The sequence below is a fragment of the Parambassis ranga genome, chromosome 1, assembly GCF_900634625.1.
Source record: "Parambassis ranga chromosome 1, fParRan2.1, whole genome shotgun sequence".
NCBI lineage: Eukaryota > Metazoa > Chordata > Actinopteri > Ambassidae > Parambassis > Parambassis ranga.
The window spans coordinates 2789875-2815686 of record NC_041022.1 but is presented as its reverse complement, the minus strand read 5'-3'; the positions used below and the strand labels follow the sequence as shown (position 1 = coordinate 2815686).

At 45.7% G+C, this 25812-nt stretch overlaps 1 protein-coding gene across 1 annotated transcript; it reads right to left on the bottom strand.

Annotated features, from left to right (window-relative positions):
• Positions 1-972: 972 nt before the first annotated feature.
• On the bottom strand, positions 973-9193 carry LOC114445466 (CD82 antigen-like). The gene is made up of 11 exons (XM_028420583.1): positions 9046-9193; positions 8673-8751; positions 8417-8529; positions 8089-8163; positions 7882-7974; positions 7606-7797; positions 7387-7470; positions 6806-7005; positions 3976-4011; positions 2557-2692; positions 973-1173 (listed from the first exon to the last, which is right to left on the bottom strand). Exons 1-11 carry the CDS (start codon positions 9109-9111, stop codon positions 973-975), a joined length of 1275 nt encoding a protein of 424 aa, XP_028276384.1. The 5' UTR covers positions 9112-9193.
• Positions 9194-25812: the final 16619 nt, after the last annotated feature.

Sequence of the window (25812 nt, the reverse complement as noted above, 5' to 3'; positions counted from 1 at the left end):
CCTATCCCTACCGCAGCACCGCTGAGAGCGTCCTGACCCGTGGCATGCTGGCGTGGTGGGGGAGCTGCTGCAGAGAGTCATTAAGGCTGCAGGCAAAATAACAAACCCACATCTTCAACTCCTGCTGCCTGAAGACCAGTCATAACATCCTCAAGGACTCCTCACACTCCACACACTCCAGAACTCAGAACACACACAGTCCGGGTTAGGGACAGTTTCTACCCCTAAAGACAAAACCATACTGAACTATGGCTGGAAGTCAGTCATCTACACATCAGAGGAAAAATACTGGAGGAAGGTGACCTTGTTCTTGCAGAGATAATCTAACTGAATGTGTGTAAACGTCAGAAGTAATTGGACATATAGTGACTGAGGAGAGAAGAATGAGACGCACCGATCGGTGGATGAGCAGAAAACGTCTGCCCAAACATGTTACATGGAGCACGCGTCGATCCTTTTAGGCCACAGGTCATCAATGCCGCTGATGGAATGTGATAGGAGCTGTGTCACTGACATGCAGTGAGCACTGATCCTTCACACTGTGTGCACAAGCTAATTTAGACACCTGAAATTCAAAACCCATCCTGTACACTGAAATGTCAAGCTCCTGTTCACACCCATAGGTCTGCAGCCACACGTACCACATGCAAAGACAGTGTCAGGACAGTCCTGATCCTGAAGGACCCCCAAAAGGGAGCAGTCCCATATCCAACTACCGGCCAATAACCTGCACAACATGGAAGCTCCTGTCAGGCATCATAGCGGCTAAGATGAGTAAGCACATGGCCCCAATACATGAGCAGGGCCCAGGAAGGAATAGGTAAGGACCCCAGGGGAGTAAAACATCAACTACTGGTGGATAAAGCAGTCAGTCTCTGGACTGTAAGACCAGACAGACCAACCTGTGCACTGCCTGGACTGACTACAAGAAAGCATACGACTCAATGCCGCACACATGGATCCTGGACAACATCAATAGGACCCTATAAGGACCTTCATAAAGAACTCAATGGGGCTGTGGAAAACAACCCTATAGTGGCCAACTTCAAGCCAATTGCAGAAGTCTCCATCAAGTGTGGCCTCTACCAGGGAGATGCTCTGTCCTCGCTGCTGTTCTGCATAGGCCTGAACCCCCTCAGCCAGATCATCACCAAGACTGAACTCTGTTACCGACTACCAGAGGTGGGAGTAAGTCACTCATGTGCAAGTCACAAGCAAGTCTCAAGTCACAACCTTCAAGTCTCAAGCAAGTCCCAAGTCACACCACCACCAGGTCTAGATCCCGGGGGGTCTTCTGATCAGCAGCCTCTCCGCTCGAGCTTTCCCCCCTTTCGGATGTGAGATATGGCAGATATGGCAAACAACAGATCATCAGCCAAATAATACCATCTGCTGTAACTTTAAGTAGACAACAGCTTCCTCCCAGCGTTTTCTTTAAGTTGAGTCTAACATCAATATAACGTCACAGAGAGCTCCACCATCTCTACAGTCCCTGGGTTTACACTTCTCTGGTCTCTCTATCACACAGAGTGGAGTTCTTGTTAGTGAGGAGCTCCTGCAGCTTCTGATGAAAGCAGAGCTGATGAAGCTGCTTGGAGCAGAGCAGCAAAACCTCTTCAAGGAGCTCCAACAAGTCCAGCTGCCCTGCTCCACAAATGACCTGGATGACTGAAGCTCCATCAACGTGGAGCTGCATGGCTGCAAAGAGAGGGGAACAGGTGCAGAGCTCCACTAACTTTGGTGTTATATTGCCACCTAGTGGAGTAGATGTGAATAATTAACTATTCTGTTATTGGTACATGAATAAATATAATATAGAAGCCCGCACAAATGCACCAGAAGTGATTGATGTAACATCTTAATGAGCAAAAATTAACATGAATTAATACAACATGTGTAAATCTCATTTTGTATAAATTAAAATTAGGGGTTACAGTTGAGAACCTGCATGTATAGCTGATTAATTAATGATTAATTAACAGCAAAACTAACCATGTTTGATCCCTGATTAACATAATCAATCAAATCAAATGACCAAAGCCAAGCAAATTATTGATTTCAAGCAATACATTTGTATGTTTATGTTCAATAAATCCAACTCTATCAGTTTACCATCAAATACCCCAAAGATTTGAGACTCTTACACTGACATGTAAATGTTATCCATCAGTGTATCTACTACTACTACTACTACTACTTGGGAATGTACTTGGACCACAGACACTGTTAATAACTTTAATAAACTTTAATTAAATCAAAGTAAAATAATAAAAGTACAGTAAACAAGATAAAACATGCATAAAAGTGGTAAAAGGTGAACAATGTAAACTAAATGTCAGGCTATAAACTGACATGACAGACACACAATGACCAGAACAGAACATGAGTGGTGGTTGTCAGAAAAAAACAGGTTAAATTCAGACACTTAGGTCCACTTCAGTATCTTCTGTCTGTCTTCTTTTTCTTCTTTCTTCTTGTCTGTCTTTCGCCTGTCTCCTTTCCACAATTATCCCCAATCTTCGGGTTGCCCAGGCTGTATCGGTCCTGGTGGTCTACACTCTTGTTGTAGTCCCAGCTGTGCTGGTAGTCTGCATATTCCTGGTCACTTAGGTCGTCCGGGTCTAGGGTGCCCTGCTCGTGTATGCGGTACAGCCTGTCCAGTCTCTTATCTGGTGTCTCTGCAACATGTTCTCTTTTTGGAGGTTCCGGTAATTTTAGCCATTGTGGCAGAAAGACGTCTACCAGCTCTTCGGGGTCCAACGGACTGTACTTGTCCCTGCTCTTGGACAGTTGGTTGCATGGATCCTTGCTCTCAGCAATCAGGTCGCTGTCATGTTGCTTGAGCTCCTCTGATTCTTTTGCTTTCTGCTCACATTTCAGCTGATCTTGTAAGGAGGACCTGTCCTCTGACAGTTGGCTGATCTTACTGTCCTTTTCCTGGACAGTCTTGTTGGCCTTCTGTAGGTCACTCCTCAGACTGCAGACCTCGTTGGCCAGCTCCTCACACTTGGAAGAACACTTGGTATGTTCTTCGGCAGCCTGTCTGAGGTCTTCATTTTGTTTTCTGAGCTGTTCACACTTTACCCTTAACTCTAGTGCCTCTTTTTGCTGCAGGGCCAGAGACTGCTGTAAACTTTTCTGTTTTTGTTCAAATTCCAGCTCTCCCTCCTCCAACTGTCTGAACTTGGCCTTGCTCTTGGCCAGTTCAACGCAGACATGACTGTTTTCAGCTAACAGGTCAGTGATGACATACTCCTTACTAACCAGCTCTGAATGAAGTTCGCTGTTACATTTCTCGAGCTCATCAAGATGTTTCACAACGCTTTCTCTTGATTCCTGCTCACCTTTCAGCTGATCTTGTAAGGAGGACCTGTCCTCTGACAGTTGGCTGATTTTACTGTCCTTTTCCTGGACGGTCTGGTAGGCCTTCTGTAGGTCACTCCTCAGAGTGCAGACCTCGTTGGCGAGCTCCTCACACTTGGAAGAACAAAGGGTATGTTCTCCGGCAGCCTTTCTGAGATTTTCATTTGTGAGGACGGTCCTGTTGGCCTTTTCCAGTGCAGTGATCAAGCCATCTGATTCCACAATAAACTGCTTCACCGTTTGTCCTTTCTTCTCCCGCTTCTCTTGTTCTTGGCGCTCTTTCTTCTCACGCTTCTCTTGTTCTTGGCGCTCTTTCTTCTCGCACTTCTCTCGTTCTTGGCGCTCTTTCTTCTCCCGCTTCTCTCGTTCTTGGCGCTCTTTCTTCTCGCACTTCTCTCGTTCTTGGCGCTCTTTCTTCTCGCGCTTCTCTCTTTCTTTGCGCTCTTTCTTCTCGCACTTCTCCTGTTCTTGGCGCTCTTTCTTCTCGCGCTTCTCTTCTTGTTTTCTGCCTGAAGGCATCAGTTTGGACATCCACCCATCCATCTTCTGTTAACCCGCGTGTCCTGCAGTGGAGGGTCACGGGGGGGCTGGAGCCTATCCTAGCTTTGGGTGAGAGGCGGGGTATACCCTGTGAGGACACGACACACCCTGGATGGGAAACATTGGAAATGTATTGTACTGAAATCGGTCAATGTATGCTGAAGATATGCTGCACCAAAAAACTACACACCAAGCAGTTGTTCAGAGGGTGCAACCCCCATTAAAATACATGGGATCTGCCCTGAGAGGAGTAACAGGAGGCTGACACACCTCTCTCTCCAACATTAATTAAGGTTAATTAGGCAGGCAGAGCGGTTACCATGGTGACAAGCTGACACACATACAATGGCAGGCGTACAAAGCTCTGAATTGCTATGATGAAAGCAAGCATGCTTCAGCTGCAGCAATCATTTCTTCAGGAAATGCCCTTTTCTAGTTTTTTGAAAAAAACTTGAAGTTGACCCAGAATGTCCTCTGTGAGATGAACATTTTAATGGCTGAATGGCTAAAATCGGTCAATGTATGCCGAAGATACGCTGCTGTAAAAGGCTCCTGAAGAAAATGCAAGTTTGATTGCAGAAGCTGAAGCATTGCTTTGAAAGCTTATCTGAACGATTGCTTTGAACTCTAAAAATATGAAAAAACACATCTAAATGCATATGAATAGAAGCTGAATGGCAGAACAAGGGCTGAATTACTCTGAACACAAGCTGAATCAGTCATAAAAGCAGCTGAATTACCTGAACAGCAGCTGGATAACTGCTTTGAATAGCAGGTGAATTGTCTGATCTTGGAATAATAGCTGAGTCTTAGGGGGACTAAATGATTTTGATGTGGACATGTAGCAAACAGCTCCATAGCGATGAATATGGCAGATATCATGTGTAATGATTGATAAAGAAGTAGCCGTAATACTAGCGACACTATACAGCTGAAGGATGAGCAATATGACACATATAATGCTTAAAATCTGATAAAGACTACAAATATGGCTGCTTTGTATGCTTCTTGTGTGACAGCCTGTCACCATGGTAACAGCTCTGCCTGCCTAATTAAGCCTAATTAATGTTGGTGAGAGAGGTGTGTCAGCCTCCTGTTACTCCTCTCAGGGCAGATCCCATGTATTTTAATAGGGGTTGCACCCTCTGAACAACTGCTTTGTGTGTCCAAACCAAAACACTCAGACAAAAAATTAAGAACTGTGAGCATCACAAGTGTTTGCTCTACAAATGTGTGCAATTTCATGTTGATCCTGTAAAAGGTGTGGAAATGGCAGCGAGTTAGAAAATAGGTTTGCTCTGGTCCAGTCACTTCACCTTTAAGTTGCACTTATCACTCACTACTGTTGGTACTCACCACGAATCTGACTGTATGAAGAAATCTGTTGCTGAGATTTTAGCCTCCTCTGCAGCTGTGTGTCTCCTTCTTCCTCTCTGATCCTTCTCTTCTCTGCGTTCAGTCACACTTGAGATTATTTTTCCTTTAGGACTCCTATTGCTTTGTAATTCAGGCAGGTTCGTTTCCACAAAACTCTCCAAAATATCCTGCTGTGTCTCTCCTTAAAACTTTCCACCAATAGCTTTATTGCAAAAAGTTGTACCTTTATATACCTTTGGTATGCCTTTGATCACTGAGTCATCAAAGGTACACCTGTCACCACGGTAACAGCCCTGCCTGCCTGCCTGCCTGTATCCATGGCAACCTGAATGTTTCTCAACTGCCCCTAACTGCAGCTCTCTCTGTCCCCCTCCTAATGCATTTCATATGTAAAAAAAAACCCTCTAAGCAACTTCTTCAGCCTTCAGACAAACAGTATGGACACAGTCAGAATCACAAGATGTTGCTCTACAACACAGTATATAAGATGTGGACATGTAGCAAACAGCTCCATAGCAATGAATACGGCAGATATCATGTGTAACGATTGATAAAGAAGTAGCCGAATACTATACAGCTGAAGGATGATCAATATGACAGCTATAATGCTTAAAGTCTGATAAAGACTACAAATATGGCTGCCAAATGCCATATGGTTACAGCTCTACCTGCTTAATTAATGTTATTTTTTTCAAAACAGTATAGTTTTTCAAATATTAAGCAGTTTCTGTGTCATTTTTAACATGGGAGTCTATGAGAGAGCCCTTCAACCAGGGTCATCTGCCAAATTTAGCTCCTACAAATGTCAAGCTTCAGACGTATAGGCTTAGCCTCCCTGTGTACGTCATCTTCTCCAGTTGTGTTGTTTTAGTATTGGTCGTGAGGTGTTAGCTGTGTTTTTGCCATCGTTCGTCGTTTTCCACACAGGTGTTGGTGTGTTTATAGATTTCAGTGCCAGTAACTCATGTCAAGGAGATCTGCTGAGGGGAGGATATTTTTAATATCTTGTATCATATCCTTTCATTGACTCACTTCTCCTGCAGTATATTTATCACTTTCCCTCTTATGATGCTGATGAACATTGTGTCCAGAATCACAAGGGTTTCTTTTGGATAAATCTCATGTAATCTTATGATATATTGTTTAATGTTTAAATAAATAATGGTGACCAGAAATCTTACTCTGGTTTCCGTCTCTGAACACAGGTTGTGTTGGAAGAATTCTGGAAATAACCTGTGTCAGCAGCATGGCCCGCTGGACTTTGTGGAGACAGTCTGTCCATATGTCTTACTATGGAAATATATGTGATGTCCCTCCTATGATCTCATCCATGATATGTTACTGTGAAATATGATTATGCTTGTGCCTACTCTAAGATGTGTGTGTGTGTATTCTGAGAAGCTGTGTCTGTTGGATAACAGAGGGTATAAGACCGCAGGCTGGTTGGAGGCTCATGTTTCCAGAACCAGAACCTGGGCCTATAATGTTTGTAGCAGGTTAGTAGCTCTGCACTTGGTCCACATACACCTGGCCGTGGTCGTCGTGGTGATAAGGCAGGTGATGGGGGTCTATGTAAGCTCCATCCTGGTCATTGTAGGCGTAGTTCGGCTCCCCGAGGTCATCGGTGGGAGCGTGGTCTCTGCCAGCCAGCAGATTGGTCCGTTTCAGAGCGCGGCCTTCTCCAAATGCACGGTACAGATACACCGCCATGATGAACAGCACCACCTGCAGAGAGGCGGAAACACAGTGTGATGGAGCTAGAGTAACATAAGGTTACCATCCAGACTCACTGTATGAGACAGCCTCTAGTGGACACTGGAGGAACTGCAGATTGTGCTGCTTGGTCTCAGCACCTACCTCAGTACCTCATCTATTAACAGATACAGAGCTGCGCTGATCTTCCTTCTTCTTCACCCTTAATTAAATGTTTATGTCATATAACCACAAACAGGCAGCCATGTTGATTCAAAACCATCCAATCAGAAGCAGACAGGAAGTGCTGACAGGTCAAAGTGATCTGCTGGTGACTCAGTGAAGACACCTAAAAACCCTCAGACTGTGACAAAGGCGTGTTTGCGCCCTCTGCAGGCAGTGCAGTGTTACTACCTGCAGTGACAGCAGGGCGACGTCCATGGCGATGATGGTCAGTGAGTTCTCCTGCAGCCAATCACTGAACGTCTGACTGCAGCCCTGAAAACCACAAACCCAGCAGCATCATGGGTAAAACATCACATCACACCAGCAATATGAAACACAGCAGGTTAAGAGCCGCCGGCGCCCCCTCAGGAGCGAGCTCGTGCCGCTCTGTGTGGCGGTCAGCGGTACCTGAGTGAAGGTGCCGTTCCCTTGGCCAATCAGAGTGAGGTTCAGCAGCTCGGAGCACCAGGAAGAGTTGACGCTGCGCTGAAACGAGTGAAAGCAGGAACACGGAAGCACGTCTGGACTCGTCAGGTTCAGGCTCTGGATGTAGGTGTTGCTCAGCCAATCAGCAGCACCGGTCATGCCACAGCAGCCGCCCTGTGAGTCAGTCACAGTGTTGGTGTGTGTCTTAGTGTGTGTGTGTGTGTCAGTGTGTGTCCTCGGTGAGGAGCTGGGACTCACAGCCTGCTGCACGTTGTCCATCAGTCTGCTGTAGCGGCTGCCTTCATACTGACCGATGACCTGATCCACGGCTGCACTCAGGCTCTGTTCGATCTGCAAACACACACACACACCTGCAGGTCACACTGATGAACGCCTCACCCATCAATCAAAGCTGCAGCCAATCAGAATCATCCACAGCCCGGCCACTTGAGGGTGGACGCTCACCCTCTGTCTGTTTATGAGCAGCAGCAGTGTGATGAAGAGCTGACCCAGGACCAGGACGGCCAGGAAGCCAAGGTACTGAGGAGGAGGAGGAGGAGGAAGAGGAGTCAGGTCAGTGTGTAAATGTTACAATAAATAATAGCACAGGTTACCAGCAGGGGGCAGCACTAAGAAACAAAACAGGATTTTATTTCTCACAGTGTTCTTTCAAGAAACCCACCACACATCAGCCGAGGGACACACAGGTAAAAACACCTGACTGAGCCCTGGATGTGGTCGCAGCATTTTCCCACGTGACCTGAATGCAGCATCAGACGTTACACTGACTCACCGTCAGCAGCAGGAACCTGATCTCACAGGTCGCTGCCACACATCCAGCCACGCTGACCGCCACCACCACCGCACCGATCACCAGCAGGCCCACGGACACCACCTGCAGCTCCTCTGCACACACAGAGACACACACACACAGTGTCATTGAGCTATGCTAACAGTTCCCTCTTGTTTACAGTCTTTGTGCTAAGCTAGGCTAAAGCAGCGTCCTCTTTGTAAATGTTGGGCTGATCCTTTAAAGCTGCAGTCTTTACCGGAGGGGAGGGAGTTCAGGAAGCTTCCTCTGTCGAACAGGATCCAGATCGCACAGCCGGCCGCACTCAGACCCACAACCTACAGAGGTCAAAGGTCAACGACAAGGCTCTGAGCATCATCACTGTTCAGACTGTGCTTTACTGTTAAAGTGAACATCTGTTCCTGCTGTTGGCTTCAAAGAGGAAACTACTGAATAAACCAGCTGATATCAACAATTCAAAACAAACGAAAAGAAATAGAAAAACAATACATTGAAAATATATCAGTGATGATCAGAAGGATTCTGACTGATTAATCCAGAGGAATCTTTTCTCGGACTTCCTGGATGAAAAAGTCCCCTGAGCTTATTGAAGGAAGTGAAGATGGACTCACCAGAAACACGGTGTTAAAGACTGCCAAGCAGAACTTCAGCAGCTCCACCTTCACCTCCACCTTCATCTCCACAGGCAGCAGACCACGGTCCGTTCAAGTCCCTCCGTCTGACCCTCAGAGGACCGACACTGCAAACACCTGCGATCAGAGTTCACTTCCTCATTGTCTATAAACATTAAACTGGTCTAAGAGTCTCCAAGGAGACGCGGCACACAGTCTATCACATAAGGCCATGTTGTGGGAGAGGACCTGGACTCTCTGACAGAGGTGTGTCAGAGGAGGACGTGGTCCAAAATAAAGACTATACTGAGCTGTCCCTGTCACCCGCTCCACACTGTGCTGACCAGCTACAGGAGCTCGTTCAGAAACTGAACTCTGAACCGTAACAGTCACTCAGACACTGTACATTCATACTGGTTCATTCATGTCCTGCTCTTTACTATGTAAAGGTTTTTATACAGTAGTAAATATGTTTCTTCTTCTTTAGACACAACTCAGGGATTTAAATACTATCTAGGTATTTAGATATGTATTATATATTTCTATTTCATATTTCAATTTATCTTTGATTTCTTTGTCTGTAACAAAAAAGAATTTCCCCTCGGGGATAAATTCTGATTCTGATACTTGCAGCTATTTGACAATACCAACACACAGCCACCAGAGGGCACTGATGAAGCCAAATAAAAAATAGAGAAAATAATGGAATTGATTCTTTAAAATAAGAACAGACAAATGCACCAAAATCTTGTTCTTAGGAAACTCTCCCAGCAGTATTTATAGGACAGATGTGAATCAGACAACCCACATAAACTGTTTTAGAGTCTGCAGGCCATTTGAATTTATATATGAAAAAAGAAGATTTGACAAAGAGGATGCTTCATCTTCCTCCTGTGTTGCACAGAGGGGGAAATATCTGATCTGGTGGTAGAAAATTGTATTACACAACTGTACAGGTTGGCACGAGATGGTTAGCATGCTGCAGGTCACTAATATATCTCATATATCTCATCAGTACATTTGAATATTAGTGTTTTATTATCAAATTGGACTCATAACTACCATCAGCAGAGAGTAGATGTTTTTCCGTTCACATTCTCTGCACAAACGAGAAAATCAAGGTTCTATTCTATACAACGAATCAGTCTGTGGGTTCAAGAGGGATTTCCAGGAGGCAGAATAAAATGCCTCTAGATGATAACATAAACACATGTGATGTAGGCTGAGTGACCGTTTTTTAAAGAGACAAACCAGCATTGAAGAGAAGGGATTCTAGGCTCTTCACAAAGAGACACTTTGCAGAGTGAATGGTTATGGCTGGTGCACAGAAGCACATTTCCAAAGTGCCAAACTGATGCAGAATGAAGTCAATAATAAGTTAAATGGTGCCTGTTAGTGTGTGATGTGTCACCGGACACAAAGGTTAATAATACAGTTCATAAATTGAGCACACAATAGGGAATTTTTTAAGTAGAAAATTTTACTACTGTAGAGTAAATAAGTTACTTAAATGATTTTTTATGTTTAGCATCATGTAGGTTACTTCTACTTTACCTTTATCAGCTGATGAGTCTGTTGAAAATAGACACATTAACAGAAAACACATGATTACATCGACTGTATCCTGGGGAAGCCACTCCACACCTGTATGGACTCCCCAAGATAGAACAGGAAGGAGTCCCCCTCAGACCCATCGTCAGCAGCACAAACTCAGTCACATACAACGTGGCTAAGCACTTGGCTGAACTCCTGACACCACATCACATCCACAATTCTCAGGACTTTGTGAACAAGGTGGAGAAGATCCGAATGGACCCAGACGACACCATGGTCTCATTTGATGTCACCTCCTTGTTCACCTGCATCCCTACATCAGAAGCCACAGAGATGGTAAGGACGTGCCTCACACAAGACAGCACACTCAAGGAGAGAACCAACCTCACGCCAGACCACATCTGTGACCTGCTGGACCTCTGCCTGACCACCACTTATTTCCAGTACAATGGGAACTTTTACAGACAGATGGGATCACCTGTGTCTCCTATTGTGGCCAACCTCTATATTGGAAGAAGTGGAGAGAAGAGCCCTGAGTTCCTATCCTGGAACCACCCCCACCCACTGGTTTAGATATGTGGATGACACCTGGGTCAAAATCAAGACCAATGAAGTGGAACGGTTCACAGAACACATCAACGCAGTGGATAACAACATCAAGTTCACTCGGGAGGACACCAGGGACAACAATCTGGCCTTCTTGGACTGCACAGTACATATTGAGGAGGACAGGAGCCTCAATGAAGTGTACAGGAAACCCACACATTTGGTTTGATTCACACCACCCACTGGAACACAAACTGGGAGTCATCAGGACCCTGCATCACAGAGCACAAACTGTACCAACCAGCTCAGAGGGGAAGAAGAAGGAGCAACACCACATCAGGAAGGCCCTGCAGACCTGTGGCTACCCGAAGTGGGCACTCATCAAAGCCACAAAAACAAGACCCCCCAACAACAAGAAGAAGGACAACAACTGGTGGACAAAGAACATCTCCATTCCATATGTGTCAGGAGTATCAGAGAAACTCCGCAGGATCTTCAACAACCATGACATCCCGGTCCATTTCAAACCCATGACAACACTGAGACAGAGACTGGTTCACCTGAAGGATCAGACTCCCAGGGAGAAACACAGCAATGTGATATATGCAGTCCAGTGCAGTGAGGAATGTTCTGATCTGTACATTGGAGAAACTAAACAACCACTCCACAGAAGAATGGCTCAGCACAGGAGAGCCACCTCCTCAGGACAAGACTCAGTTGTTCACCTCCACCTCAAAGACAAAGGACACTCCTTTGAGGACAACAATGTCCACATGTTAGACAGGGAGGAAAGGTGGTTTGAAAGAGGAGTCAAGGAAGCCATCTATGTTAAGCTGGAAAAACCTTCCCTTAACAGAGGTGGTGGCCTCAGACATCATCTTTCCACCACATACAATGCAGTGATTCCATCCATTCCCAGGAAGTTTGCACATACTCACAGTAAGAACAAAGGGCTGTCAACCAGTCCCCCTCCGGCAGTTTCATAGCCGTTAGCCAGTCGTTAGACACACCTGGCCCAGTCAGCCAGAACATCACAGGTAAGTATGGTAACATTTAGTGCTATTGTTTATTTAAGTTTTACCCAGACCCACCCACTGAGGTCTGTAACCACATATAAACCATGTTTCCCACCAAACAGAACTGATGAAGCTGCTTGGATGAGCAGCGAAACATCTTCTAGAAAACTCTACAAGTCCAGACGCCTTGCTTCAATCTTCTCTACGTATGATGACCTGGATGACTGAGAATCTTCATCAACATGATTATAATATGAAAATTAAAAACTACATATGTTCAACCTTTAAGGATCTACACCCCATCACAGGACACCAGCACGGTCATCACATGAGCAGACGACACAACAGTGGTGGGGTTGATTAGGAATGGTGACGAGTCTGCTCACAGACAGGAGCTGCAGGAGCTCATTAAGTCTGGGTAAACTGTTACACGGATGCCACCTAGTGGCCAAAATAAATACCTGCCTTACACCCACCCCTACTTTAAATGATGGCGTCCCAGCCATCAGACAAAAACAAAAACTACTAAGACCACCCACTGAAACAAATGAAACGTGTTGTGTCGTAAACATGCATGTAGGTTCAGCTCAAACAAATGCACTACACCTAATGTGATGCTACTAACTAGCTGCTCTCTTGGCCCTAATTCTCTGCCACAACTCCCATCCTCTTCTTATCTTCTCTTGGTCACTTACTGGTCCTAGTGCCTGCTGCACTAAGCACAGTCTCTTTGGGGGGTGTCGGTCCCTTCGTGGGTTCCTCCTAGGGGGGCCCAGACTCTGAGATGTGCCATCTACTCTCACAGCCTCTTCTGCTTCCGCTCCCTCACTCAGCCGTCCGATCTCTATTTTTGTGTGCTCATCCTCTCTGTCTGACGACTCAGTCAACGTCCCCTCCACACATTCCTCTGTATCCCCCTGAACACAGTCCTGTGCTGAATCCAACTCAGTGCTCATCTCCCCTGCATCCAGCTCAGTCTCAGGCTCTTCCTGCACTGGCTCCTCTCCCCGCTGGACTGGGAGAAACATGCACTGGGATTCATAATGCTCAGCTGGTAGAGGTTGGCTAGGCTCAGGCCCCCCAGAGGCAACAGGGAAAAGCTGGAATTCTGGTGCAGGTGGAGGTTCGGGCTGCTCACTGGAGTCCACTCGCTGAGGGCATGACTGTAGAACCTGAGACACTTCCTGCTGTGACAGGCGAGAGAGGGCGTCCGCATTTGTGTTATTTTGACCTCTGCGGTACTGGATGCTAAAGTTGAACGCAGACAGCTGAGACACCCACCGCTGACCTGTTGCATCCAGCTTTGCAGGTGACATCACATACTTGAGGGGGTTGTTGTCAGTCTGCACACAAAATTCACGGCCATAGAGGTGGTCACAGAACTTGTCCGTCACCGCCCATTTCAAGGCCAGAAACTCAAGTTTATGTGCAGGGTATCTCGTCTCTGCTGGGCTCAAACCACGACTTGCACAGGCTATGAACCTCTGCTCCATCCTGCTCCTGTGCCAGGATGGCGCCAAGCCCCTCACCAGATGCGTTGGTTTGGAGGACAAACGGCCTGCTATAGTCGGGGTAACCAAGCACTGGTGCAGTGACAAGTTTTGCCTCCTCACATCTGCTTGTCCACATGAATGGCGGTCCAGGACCTGCACTCTTTATTTTTCCTCTTTTTTTCTTCTTGGGGTCACCAGAAGTGAGGCGATACAAGAGAGCCTTCAGCGTGGAGTAGTTCTGCACATATCGCCTGTAGTAGCCAGCAAACCCCAAAAACTGCAGCACTTCTCTTCTAGTCGTCGGCCTCGGCCACTCTTTGACCTTGCTGACCTTCTCTGGATCTGGTTTAATCCCATCTGCTGACGCCACATGACCGGGATATCGTTTCTCTCTCCTCACCAGCAGGCACCTGGAGGGCTTTAGTTTTAATCCATGCGCTCGTAGTCGGTCAAACACCAGTTAGAGTCTCTCTAGGTGCTCATCGAATTTTCTGGAGAAAATGATGAGGTCATCGAGATAAATCAGCAGGTGAGTGAAGTTCAGGTCACCAAAACAGCACGTCATGAGCCTCTGAAATGTGGATGGTTCATTCTGCAGCCCGAAAGGCATCCTGTTGGCCTCAAACAGCCCCATGGGGGTGCTGAATGCTGTCTTGTGCCTGTCTGGTTCTGCTACTTCCACCTGCCAGTAGCCTGAGGTGAGGTCAAGTGTGGAGAAACACTTCACCTGAACCAGGGCCTCTAGCGCCTCCTCAATCCTCGGCAGAGGAAAAGCATCTCTCGTGCTGCAGGAATTCAGCCTCCTATAGTCTACGCACAACCGCAGTGACCCATCTTTCTTGGTTACAATCACCACTGGTGAGGCATATGGACTCTTACTTGGTCTGATAACTCCTGCCTTCTCCATCTCACTCAGCAGATGCCTGACATCCTGCCACTGGGAGGGGGGAATCTTCCGATATGGGAGGCAAAAGGGTTTAGGATCAATGAGAGGTATTTCATGCTGCACAATCTTTGTGTGGCCAAAGTCCGTAGAATGCTGGGAAAACACACCTTTATTTCTCGCCACAAGCTCAACCAGGAGAGTGCGCTGTTGTTCGTTCTCCACCGCCGCCTCGCTCAGATCAACACCGTAGCCTGCCACCACCTGATTAAAACTCAGACAAGCATCGTTTCCCTGTTTCTTTTCACCATCCTCCTGTTTCTCATTTGAAATCTCCACAACATTTTGCACCAGGAAAGCATTTGCCAGCTGTGTACGTGGCCTGACAACTACACATTGCTGGGATAGGTTCATAACTCGAACCGGGACACAGCATTTCTTCACATCAGCAAGTACTTTGGCAATCAGGTGGTTTTGGGAGACCTGCAGAGAGGGATGACCTTCAATAACAGCTGTGTAAGTTTTCCTCTGTGGGTCACCTTTAATCTTGCACATTAAGTCCATTTCTTTTCCTCCAGGAATGAGAATCTTGTGGCCTGTGTAGACAGCGGGGCCCACTAAGCCATCTGTCCTTCTCTGCCAGTCATCCCCAATTTCCAGCAGAGCCGTGTACCACTCAGGATAGTGGTCCTTAATTTGGTGGAGGAACTGCTGTCCGTAAGTGGCTTGGAGATGCCTTTTAGCAGCACGGAGCACATTGGTGCCTACCAACAGAGGGACTGCGGAGCGATATTCAGTATCTGGAACAACAAAAGCAGGCAAACCTCACCCATCACTTTCAGGTTGTTGTGCAGCACTCCGTAGTAAGGCACTTTCTGGCCTCCAGCACCCTCTATTGGCAATTTGGATGTTTGCAGCTGTTGCCCACTGAGGATAGGGTGGCCACGCCAGAATGCCTGTGTTACTTTTGTGTAGAACAAAATAAGCCAGAACATATATTGTTGGCCCTGGAACAAGTGGCACATCCACACACTGCACAATCCATCAAAGCATGTGTGGATCAATGTATGCAAGATTGGGGCATATCAGATGAGAAGATCATCACTGTGATCACAGACAATGGCAGTAATATGGTGGCAGCATTTAAACGCATCACACCAGAGGGAGAAGCCACCACTGAGGATTCAGAAGACTCCCCAATGGCTGAAAGTGACTGTGAGCCTGAAACTGATGACATGCGGTGAGCCCATTTTTTCATTACATTTACATGAAAGGGAATTGCATTTTCCCCACAAGATCTGTAATCTAAGATAATTGCTTAATAAATTACAATAATTTATTAATCCCACAAGTAATCCACCATAAAGTGTTTGTAATTTACAGTAAATGGAAGCCTTTTTATGTTATTTATTAATATGCTCATTTGTCTGTGTTCGTCCTTTTTAGATACCAACATATTGACATGGATATACAACGAATGCCATGTGTGGTGCATACATTACAGCTCGTCGTCCACACAATACAGAAGGAGGCAAGTGTCAAGAGAGTCCTTGATAAAGCACGGTCAGTGGTGAAGCTTTTCCGCAAGTCCTCTGTTGCAACACAAAGGATTTTGGATGAATGTGGCCTTACTGTTGTAAATGACTGCCCTACACGATGGTCAAGCATATTCAACATGGTTGCAAGACTCCTTAAAATTAAAGACTCAGTCTGCAAAATTGCAAATGACATGGGATGGGACAGCTTGCTCCCTAGTGAGTGGCAAAAGCTGAAGTCACTGCATGAACTACTGCTGCCTTTTGCAGAACACACTCAAACCCTTCACCATGTCCATGTCCCTTGTGGTTCCTGCTCTTTTTGACCTCCTCAGCCACCTTGCTGACTTTGAAGAGAGCACTAGCCACCGAGACCTTGCTGCTCTTGCACGGAAAATGACAGGAAGTATGAACCAGCGCTTTGCATGGATCTTGGAACTGATGAAAGGTTCTTACCACTTGTAGCGGCTGCCTGCTTTGTCAACCCTACTGTTTGTGAAACTCTTGTTGAAGTGGATAATGAAAATATCCAGGAACTGCTGAAACAGGCAGAGGAGTACTTGGTCCAGTCCACTCAGTCACATTCCCAACATGAGGATCTGTCTGAAGATGATGGAGAGGAGAATAGGAAGGAAGCAGAGGACTCCAAATCAGCACCGTCCTCATCAAAGCAGCCAGTCTTCAGGTTTCTTTCAAAATGCAGCACAAAGTCTAAACAGAGGACCTCCACAAGCAGCATGAGGCAGCAGATCATAAAGTATAAGGAAGAGCTTTCACAGCCCATCACATGTGACACAGGGACTGACTTCTGTCTGGAAAAAAGTGACACCTTATATCACAACTTAAAACCTTTTGCATTAGACATATTGGCTATGCCAGCTTCTCAAGCATTTGCAGAGAGGGTATTTAGTGTCACAGGTGATCTCACTCGAGGTCGGCGCAACCGAGCAAGGGTCACATTGGCGCGAAGTGCTTTTCTTAAGATGAATCGAACCAAATAAATCTGTTTTCTGAAATTATAGCAACAAGTTGCATAACTATTCTGAAAGCAATGTTATATTTTTATTAGGTGTTTTGATGTTGACAGATTTTTATCTCCATGCACTACAAGATCTGGAGGTTTGCAGTTATGTTGTAGTTGAAGATCCTTAAAAGGAATTGTTGCATTTCCAGCTACTGACAGTGAAGAATGTCATGCACTCTGTTATTGAACAGTGTATATCTTATTCAGGGAGAGCAGGTCACATTTTTTTGTTTCGTTTTTAAAAATTCTTTTCATAAAAGATAAGGGCACTTAAATAAAAATTTTGTGTCAAAAGTTAAAGCTGTGTATGTGTTTTTTGCACAAAAAAACCTTAATTTCATGACACACACACACATATATATATATCATAGAATTTTAGTCGACTAAAACTAGACTAAAAGTTGAAAATCTTGATGACTAAAATGTGACTAAAATTAAATGATATTTTAGTCACAAGACAAAAATAAAAACTAAATTCAAATTTGCTGCCAAAATTAACACTGCTGCAGACACGGGCTATATGCCCTCGCTTCTCGCACCGATAACACGTGACACTCTCACTGCTGCCGGGAATCTGTGGGGCTGGGTGGTTGGGAGTTGGGGTGGAGAGGCAGGGGCCGCTGGGGGTATAGTCTGGGTGAGGCTGGGCCGCATTAAGGCCACATTAAAAAAAGGGTTTCAAATATTCCAAAAAAGTACAACTGGTCCAATCATCTCTATCTTTATTAATAACAGGTCAGAATAGGGATGGAAAATATTGATTAATTCAATAATCGTTAGTTGAATGACCTTATCGATCGAATTGATAAGAGATGATTTTCCTGGGCCTGAATTTCCCTCAGTTTCACTAAGACTAAACATTGTTTACTAAATAAACTGCATGTCATATTCCTTAATGAGTGATTTGCTGTACCATTGGGGATACAGTACAGACAATGACATTTATGTAGGCTAAAATAACAAAATCTATTGTGAAGAGAAATTAAATAAAACATGTCCAGCTGCTTTAACATGAAAAGAAGTTGTTCACTGGCTCCTCACACACACACATGTCCAGGAGTCAGGCGTGTGCGCAGCTTGTTTACAGTGAGGGCAGCTACTGAGAACATGTGTTCCATTCAACTAGCATCCTGATTAAAAAGAAAGAAAGAAACTCCAAGTACTTCATGTGAGCTGAGTATTCACAGCGAGCACAAATGGAAATGCTGATTAACACGCGGCAGTCTCCTAGTTTGATCCATTCTGGGACTATATTCTGACGGAGCACTGCTACATGCGCACTGAGATCACGCCGCACCTGAAAAAACACACCGTCAACATACCAGCATGGCTAGGCTGCTGAGAACTGTCCAACAGACAGCGCGTCGCTTGACACAGTTTTCAATGCGCGCTCTCATTCCTCTGGTGCAGTACGCTCACATGTGTGTGCGCACGCCTGTGTGTGTGTGTGTGTGTGTGTGTGTGTGTGTGTGTGTATGTGTGTCGGGGGGCGGAACTACTCTGCAGCGGAGAAATGCGCGAGCATGCAGAGACAGAAACGACACGCTGAGCAGAACGGAGGCTGCCACTCCTCAAAAAAAAATTCAAACTAAATATCAGAGAAATACTAATAATAAAAATAAAATGCACAGGACAAGCCTCAGTAAATAAGTGCGTGTGAGAAAAATGTGCGGGCCGCACTAACACTTGTGTAGGGGGCCACAAAATATCGGCTTGCGGGCCGCTACTTTGAGACCCCAGGTCTAGGTGGAAGAGTAGTGGGAGGGGCAGTTATCTTTGCCTCAAGACTGGACAATTTAGCTATGTGTTCCTCCTGCTTAAGTGCCAGTTTTTGGACCATCTCATTCATCATTTTTCGATTCTCTTGCGAGTTCACGTAGCTCGGCTTGCAGCTCCCTGAAGCTTAGGAGCCTTGGCTTCATGGGGGCAAATCTGACATACACTTCCTCATCAGTGAGCCCTCTCAAAAACTGACGGGTGAGCTTGCTGTCACGATCAGGGAAAGGCCGGCCTCTTCTTTGAGTTTCTTCCACAGAGCGTACTGTGGATTCAAGTGCAATGGCATAGGAGCAGGCTGACTCCCCAGGCCGCTGGCCACGCTCATAGAAGTCGGCTAATGGGTCCAAAGAGCCTTGTGCATCTCCATATTCTGCTCTCAGTTCCTCAAACGCTTTCTCTGTTGGTGCTCGGGTTCGGGAAGGACATCGGGGTCCGTAGTGGGAGATTAGGAGCATATGAGGGCAAGAATGGGTTGGTGGAATGGGGTGAGGGTGTAGGCTGTAATGGGGCCTCAGGATACACTCTAGGATGGAGATAAACTGAGGGGGCGACGCAGTTAGCGGCCGGATTCACCACATTCATAGGGGTGGACGTTACAATGCTGGGTTCCCATGCAATATTAGTAGGTGGACCAATAGTGGCTTGAGGGCCCTGGGGATGGAAAACAGGAACTGGGATATCCTGGGGGATATGACCAGTAGGTGGAGTACAGCCTGTGGGGACTACTGCCTGGGGGTTCTGGTAGCTCAACAGGGGGGGCTGGGGCAAGGAGCTAGATTGCCTTGGGTTTGTAGGCTGGGCGGGGTGGAGAGTGAGTTGGGGATCCAGGGAGGATTGTGGTACATGTGGCAGTAGTCCAGTAGAGGAGAGGGCAAAGGGGACAGGGGCTCAAGAGGGTTTCCTTCCGATGGGACCCATGGCATAGCTGGCTGTTGCCCTGTAGTAGCTGGAGGCTGTGGACTGAACCATGACTTCTGCTCAGGCCCTGGGGGGTGCCTAAGGGGCTGGGGCTGAAATACAGGATACTGCAAGGGGGGGGGGGGGGGGGGGGGGGGTTTGCTTTGGTCTCACCACTGGTTGTTGGCTCACTGTGCCGGGGTCAGCAGTTCTCTCATTGCTGCGAAGATCCACTTTGGTCTCAGCTGGGTGATAAGAGTGGCTTACTGATGGATCCGAAGGGGGACGAGTGCTTAAAGGCGCCACTGGGGACATCTCAAGGCTTAGCAGAGGGTCTATGTGGTCACTTGGCATCCTGACATCTGCTCACTGCTGCTATACATGTATGTTGTGTGTGTGTGAAACTATGTAAGAGCAAAATTAGAAAGCACAGTGTATGTTAAGTGAGCAATGCAAATTAATCACCATCCAAATCAATTCTATGTGGCACAGTCACTTTTTTTTTTCTACAACACTCCCAACAGCAGTAACTAATAGCTATCCACTGATGTTCATCACATCAGCTTCAGCAAAATCTCTAAGAACAAGGCAAAACCAAAAATCAGTATTTTTTTTTCCTTTAAGCTACAAAAGGACTCGATCACATTTAAAGCTCACTGCTACAGCATGTAAGGATACACAGTTGAAGGTAGGTGCCTATCAGACACTCCAGGCACGTCCCAGTCTCTGTCCGCGGTCGCCGACCGTCACAAACACCAAAGATGTAACCCACTGCCTCGGCACGTCCGCTGTCAGACCCTCGACACCTTTCCTCTGCGCTGTGTTGTGGGGAATTGTGGTGGAAGTTGCGTGTGGAGGGAGGAGAACACCAGACGCGGGAGTCGTGATTGTGACTGGACCACGGGCTTCAACTTGATTCCGAAACACCGCCTTCAAGGTAGAACAGCGACACTCAAGTCACACTCAGGCCATTAAAAAACAATAAATCAAAAATAAATACGAACGATAAAACATAAAGAGAAAGTCATATCTGCCCGCATCCTTTGCACAGACGGCCTGCTAGCAGACCCACCCGACAGCTCGCCAGTAACATGCTAGCGGCCGCACCCCATTCCAGCTGCCAACAATAAAACAAACATTACTGGCATCACGTACTATTCAGACCCGCCAGATACCACGTCAAACTACGTACTTCACAAAAATACAACAGAGTAAAGGCGGTTTTAGCCTCATAAACCAACGAAAATCCCCGGACCACACAACCCATCTTACCTTCAAGGTAGAACAGCGACACTGAAGGTAAGCAGGCGCTTGTCCAGCAGAGTTGCGCCCAAACTACGGTGTCCCGGGGGGCTCAATAACTCTGGGTAAACTGTTACACGGCTGCCACCTAGTGGCCAAAATAAATACCTGCAATACATACATATATATACATATGTAGAGTATATATAATGTGTGTGTATGAGGGGAAACTGTTGAATAGCTGCATTTATTTAAAACTTCTTGTTAATCTTGTTAATGAGGAGCTTCTGCAGCTTCTGATGAAAGCAGAGCTGATGAAGCTGCTTGGAGCAGAGCAGCAAAACCTCTTCAAGGAGCTCCAACAAGTCCAGCTGCCCTGCTCCACAAATGACCTGGATGACTGAAGCTCCATCAACGTGGAGCTGCATGGCTGCAAAGAGAGGGGAACAGGTGCAGAGCTCCACTAACTTTGGTGTTATATTGCCACCTAGTGGAGTAGATGTGAATAATTAACTATTCTGTTATTGGTACATGAATAAATATAATATAGAAGCCCGCACAAATGCACCAGAAGTGATTGATGTAACATCTTAATGAGCGAAAATTTACATGAATTAATACAACATGTGTAAATCTCATTTTTGTATAAATTAAAATTAGGGGTTGCAGTTGAGAACCTGCATGTATAGCTGATTAATTAATGATTAATTAACAGTAAAACTAACCATGTTTGATCCCTGATTAACATAATCAATCAAATCAAATGATCAAAGCCAAGCAAATTATTGATTTCAAGCAATACATTTGTCTGTTTATGTTCAATAAATCCAACTCTATCAGTTTACCATCAAATACCCCAAAGATTTGAGACTCTTACACTGACATGTAAATGTTATCCATCAGTGTATCTACTACTTGGGAATGTACTTGGACCACAGACACTGTTAATAACTTTAATAAACTTTAATTAAATCAAAGTAAAATAATAAAAGTACAGTAAACAAGATAAAACATGCATAAAAGTGGTAAAAGGTGAACAATGTAAACTAAATGTCAGGCTATAAACTGACATGACAGACACACAATGACCAGAACAGAACATGAGTGGTGGTTGTCAGAAAAAAACAGGTTAAATTCAGACACTTAGGTCCACTTCAGTATCTTCTGTCTGTCTTCTTTTTCTTCTTTCTTCTTGTCTGTCTTTCGCCTGTCTCCTTTCCACAATTATCCCCAATCTTCGGGTTGCCCAGGCTGTATCGGTCCTGGTGGTCTACACTCTTGTTGTAGTCCCAGCTGTGCTGGTAGTCTGCATATTCCTGGTCACTTAGGTCGTCCGGGTCTAGGGTGCCCTGCTCGTGTATGCGGAACAGCCTGTCCAGTCTCTTATCTGGTGTCTCTGCAACATGTTCTCTTTTTGGAGGTTCCGGTAATTTTAGCCATTGTGGCAGAAAGACGTCTACCAGCTCTTCGGGGTCCAACGGACTGTACTTGTCCCTGCTCTTGGACAGTTGGTTGCAGGGATCCTTGCTCTTAGCAATCAGGTCGCTGTCATGTTGCTTGAGCTCCTCTGATTCTTTTGCTTTCTGCTCACATTTCAGCTGATCTTGTAAGGAGGACCTGTCCTCTGACAGTTGGCTGATCTTACTGTCCTTTTCCTGGACAGTCTTGTTGGCCTTCTGTAGGTCACTCCTCAGGGTGCAGACCTCGTTGGCCAGCTCCTCACACTTGGAAGAACACTTGGTATGTTCTTCGGCAGCCTGTCTGAGGTCTTCATTTTGTTTTCTGAGCTGTTCACACTTTACCCTTAACTCTAGTGCCTCTTTTTGCTGCAGGGCCAGAGACTGCTGTAAACTTTTCTGTTTTTGTTCAAATTCCAGCTCTCCCTCCTCCAACTGTCTGAACTTGGCCTTGCTCTTGGCCAGTTCAACGCAGACATGACTGTTTTCAGCTAACAGGTCAGTGATGACATACTCCTTACTAACCAGCTCTGAATGAAGTTCGCTGTTACATTTCTCGAGCTCATCAAGATGTTTCACAACGCTTTCTCTTGATTCCTGCTCACCTTTCAGCTGATCTTGTAAGGAGGACCTGTCCTCTGACAGTTGGCTGATTTTACTGTCCTTTTCCTGGACGGTCTGGTTGGCCTTCTGTAGGTCACTCCTCAGAGTGCAGACCTCGTTGGCGAGCTCCTCACACTTGGAAGAACAAAGGGTATGTTCTCCGGCAGCCTTTCTGAGATTTTCATTTGTGAGGACGGTCCTGTTGGCCTTTTCCAGTGCAGTGATCAAGCCGTCTGATTCCACAATAAACTGCTTCACCGTTTGTCCTTTCTTCTCCCGCTTCTCTTGTTCTTGGCGCTCTTTCTTCTCGCACTTCTCTCGTTCTTGGCGCTCTTTCTTCTCCCGCTTCTCTTGTTCTTGGCGCTCTTTCTTCTCGCACTTCTCTTGTTCTTGGCGCTCTTTCTTCTCCCGCTTCTCTTGTTCTTGGCGCTCTTTCTTCTCACGCTTCTCTTGTTCTTGGCGCTCTTTCTTCTCACGCTTCTCTCGTTCTTTGCGCTCTTTCTTCTCGCACTTCTCTCGTTCTTGGCGCTCTTTCTTCTCGCGCTTCTCTCTTTCTTTGCGCTCTTTCTTCTCGCACTTCTCCTGTTCTTTGCGCTCTTTCTTCTCGCGCTTCTCTTCTTGTTTTCTGCCTGAAGGCATCAGTTTGGACATCCACCCATCCATCTTCTGTTAACCCGCGTGTCCTGCAGTGGAGGGTCACGGGGGTGCTGGAGCCTATCCTAGCTTTGGGTGAGAGGCGGGGTATACCCGGTGAGGACACGACACACCCTGGATGGGAAACATTGGAAATGTATTGTACTGAAATCGGTCAATGTATGCTGAAGATATGCTGCACCAAAAAACTACACACCAAGCAGTTGTTCAGAGGGTGCAACCCCCATTAAAATACATGGGATCTGCCCTGAGAGGAGTAACAGGAGGCTGACACACCTCTCTCTCCAACATTAATTAAGGTTAATTAGGCAGGCAGAGCGGTTACCATGGTGACAAGCTGACACACATACAAAGGCAGGCATACAAAGCTCTGAATTGCTATGATGAAAGCAAGCATGCTTCAGCTGCAGCAATCATTTCTTCAGGAAATGCCCTTTTCTAGTTTTTTAAAAAAACTTGAAGTTGACCCAGAATGTCCTCTGTGAGATGAACATTTTAATGGCTGAATGGCTAAAATCGGTCAATGTATGCCGAAGATACGCTGCTGTAAAAGGCTCCTGAAGAAAATGCAAGTTTGATTGCAGAAGCTGAAGCATTGCTTTGAAAGCTTATCTGAACGATTGCTTTGAACTCTAAAAATATGAAAAAACACATCTAAATGCATATGAATAGAAGCTGAATGGCAGAACAAGGGCTGAATTACTCTGAACACAAGCTGAATCAGTCATAAAAGCAGCTGAATTACTCTGAACAGCAGCTGGATAACTGCTTTGAATAGCAGGTGAATTGTCTGATCTTGGAATAATAGCTGAGTCTTAGGGGGACTAAATGATTTTGATGTGGACATGTAGCAAACAGCTCCATAGCGATGAATATGGCAGATATAATGTGTAATGATTGATAAAGAAGTAGCCGTAATACTAGCGACACTATACATCTGAAGGATGAGCAATATGACACATATAATGCTTAAAATCTGATAAAGACTACAAATATGGCTGCTTTGTATGCTTCTGGTGTGACAGCCTGTCACCATGGTAACAGCTCTGCCTGCCTAATTAAGCCTAATTAATGTTGGTGAGAGAGGTGTGTCAGCCTCCTGTTACTCCTCTCAGGGCAGATCCCATGTATTTTAATAGGGGTTGCACCCTCTGAACAACTGCTTTGTGTGTCCAAACCAAAACACTCAGACAAAAAATTTAAGAACTGTGAACATCACAAGTGTTTGCTCTACAAATGTGTGCAATTTCATATTGATCCTGTAAAAGGTGTGGAAATGGCAGCGAGTTAGAAAATAGGTTTGCTCTGGTCCAGTCACTTCACCTTTAAGTTGCACTTATCACTCACTACTGTTGGTACTCACCACGAATCTGACTGTATGAAGAAATCTGTTGCTGAGATGTTAGCCTCCTCTGCAGCTGTGTGTCTCCTTCTTCCTCTCTGATCGTTCTCTTCTCTGCGTTCAGTCACACTTGAGATTATTTTTCCTTTAGGACTCCTATTGCTTTGTAATTCAGGCAGGTTCGTTTCCACAAAACTCTCCAAAATATCCTGCTGTGTCTCTCCTTAAAACTTTCCACCAACAGCTTTATTGCAAAAAGTTGTACCTTTATATACCTTTGGTATGAACTTTGATCTCTGAGTCATCAAAGGTACACCTGTCACCACGGTAACAGCCCTGCCTGCCTGCCTGCCTGTATCCATGGCAACCTGAATGTTTCTCAACTGCCCTAACTGCAGCTCTCTCTGTCCCCCTCCTAATGCATTTCATATGTAAAAAAAAAACCCTCTAAGCAACTTCTTCAGCCTTCAGACAAACAGTATGGACACAGTCAGAATCACAAGATGTTGCTCTACAACACAGTATATGCGATGTGGACATGTAGCAAACAGCTCCATAGCAATGAATACGGCAGATATCATGTGTAACGATTGATAAAGAAGTAGCCGAATACTATACAGCTGAAGGATGATCAATATGACAGCTATAATGCTTAAAGTGTGATAAAGACTACAAATATGGCTGCCAAATGCAGCCAAATGCCATATGGTTACAGCTCTACCTGCTTAATTAATGTTATTTT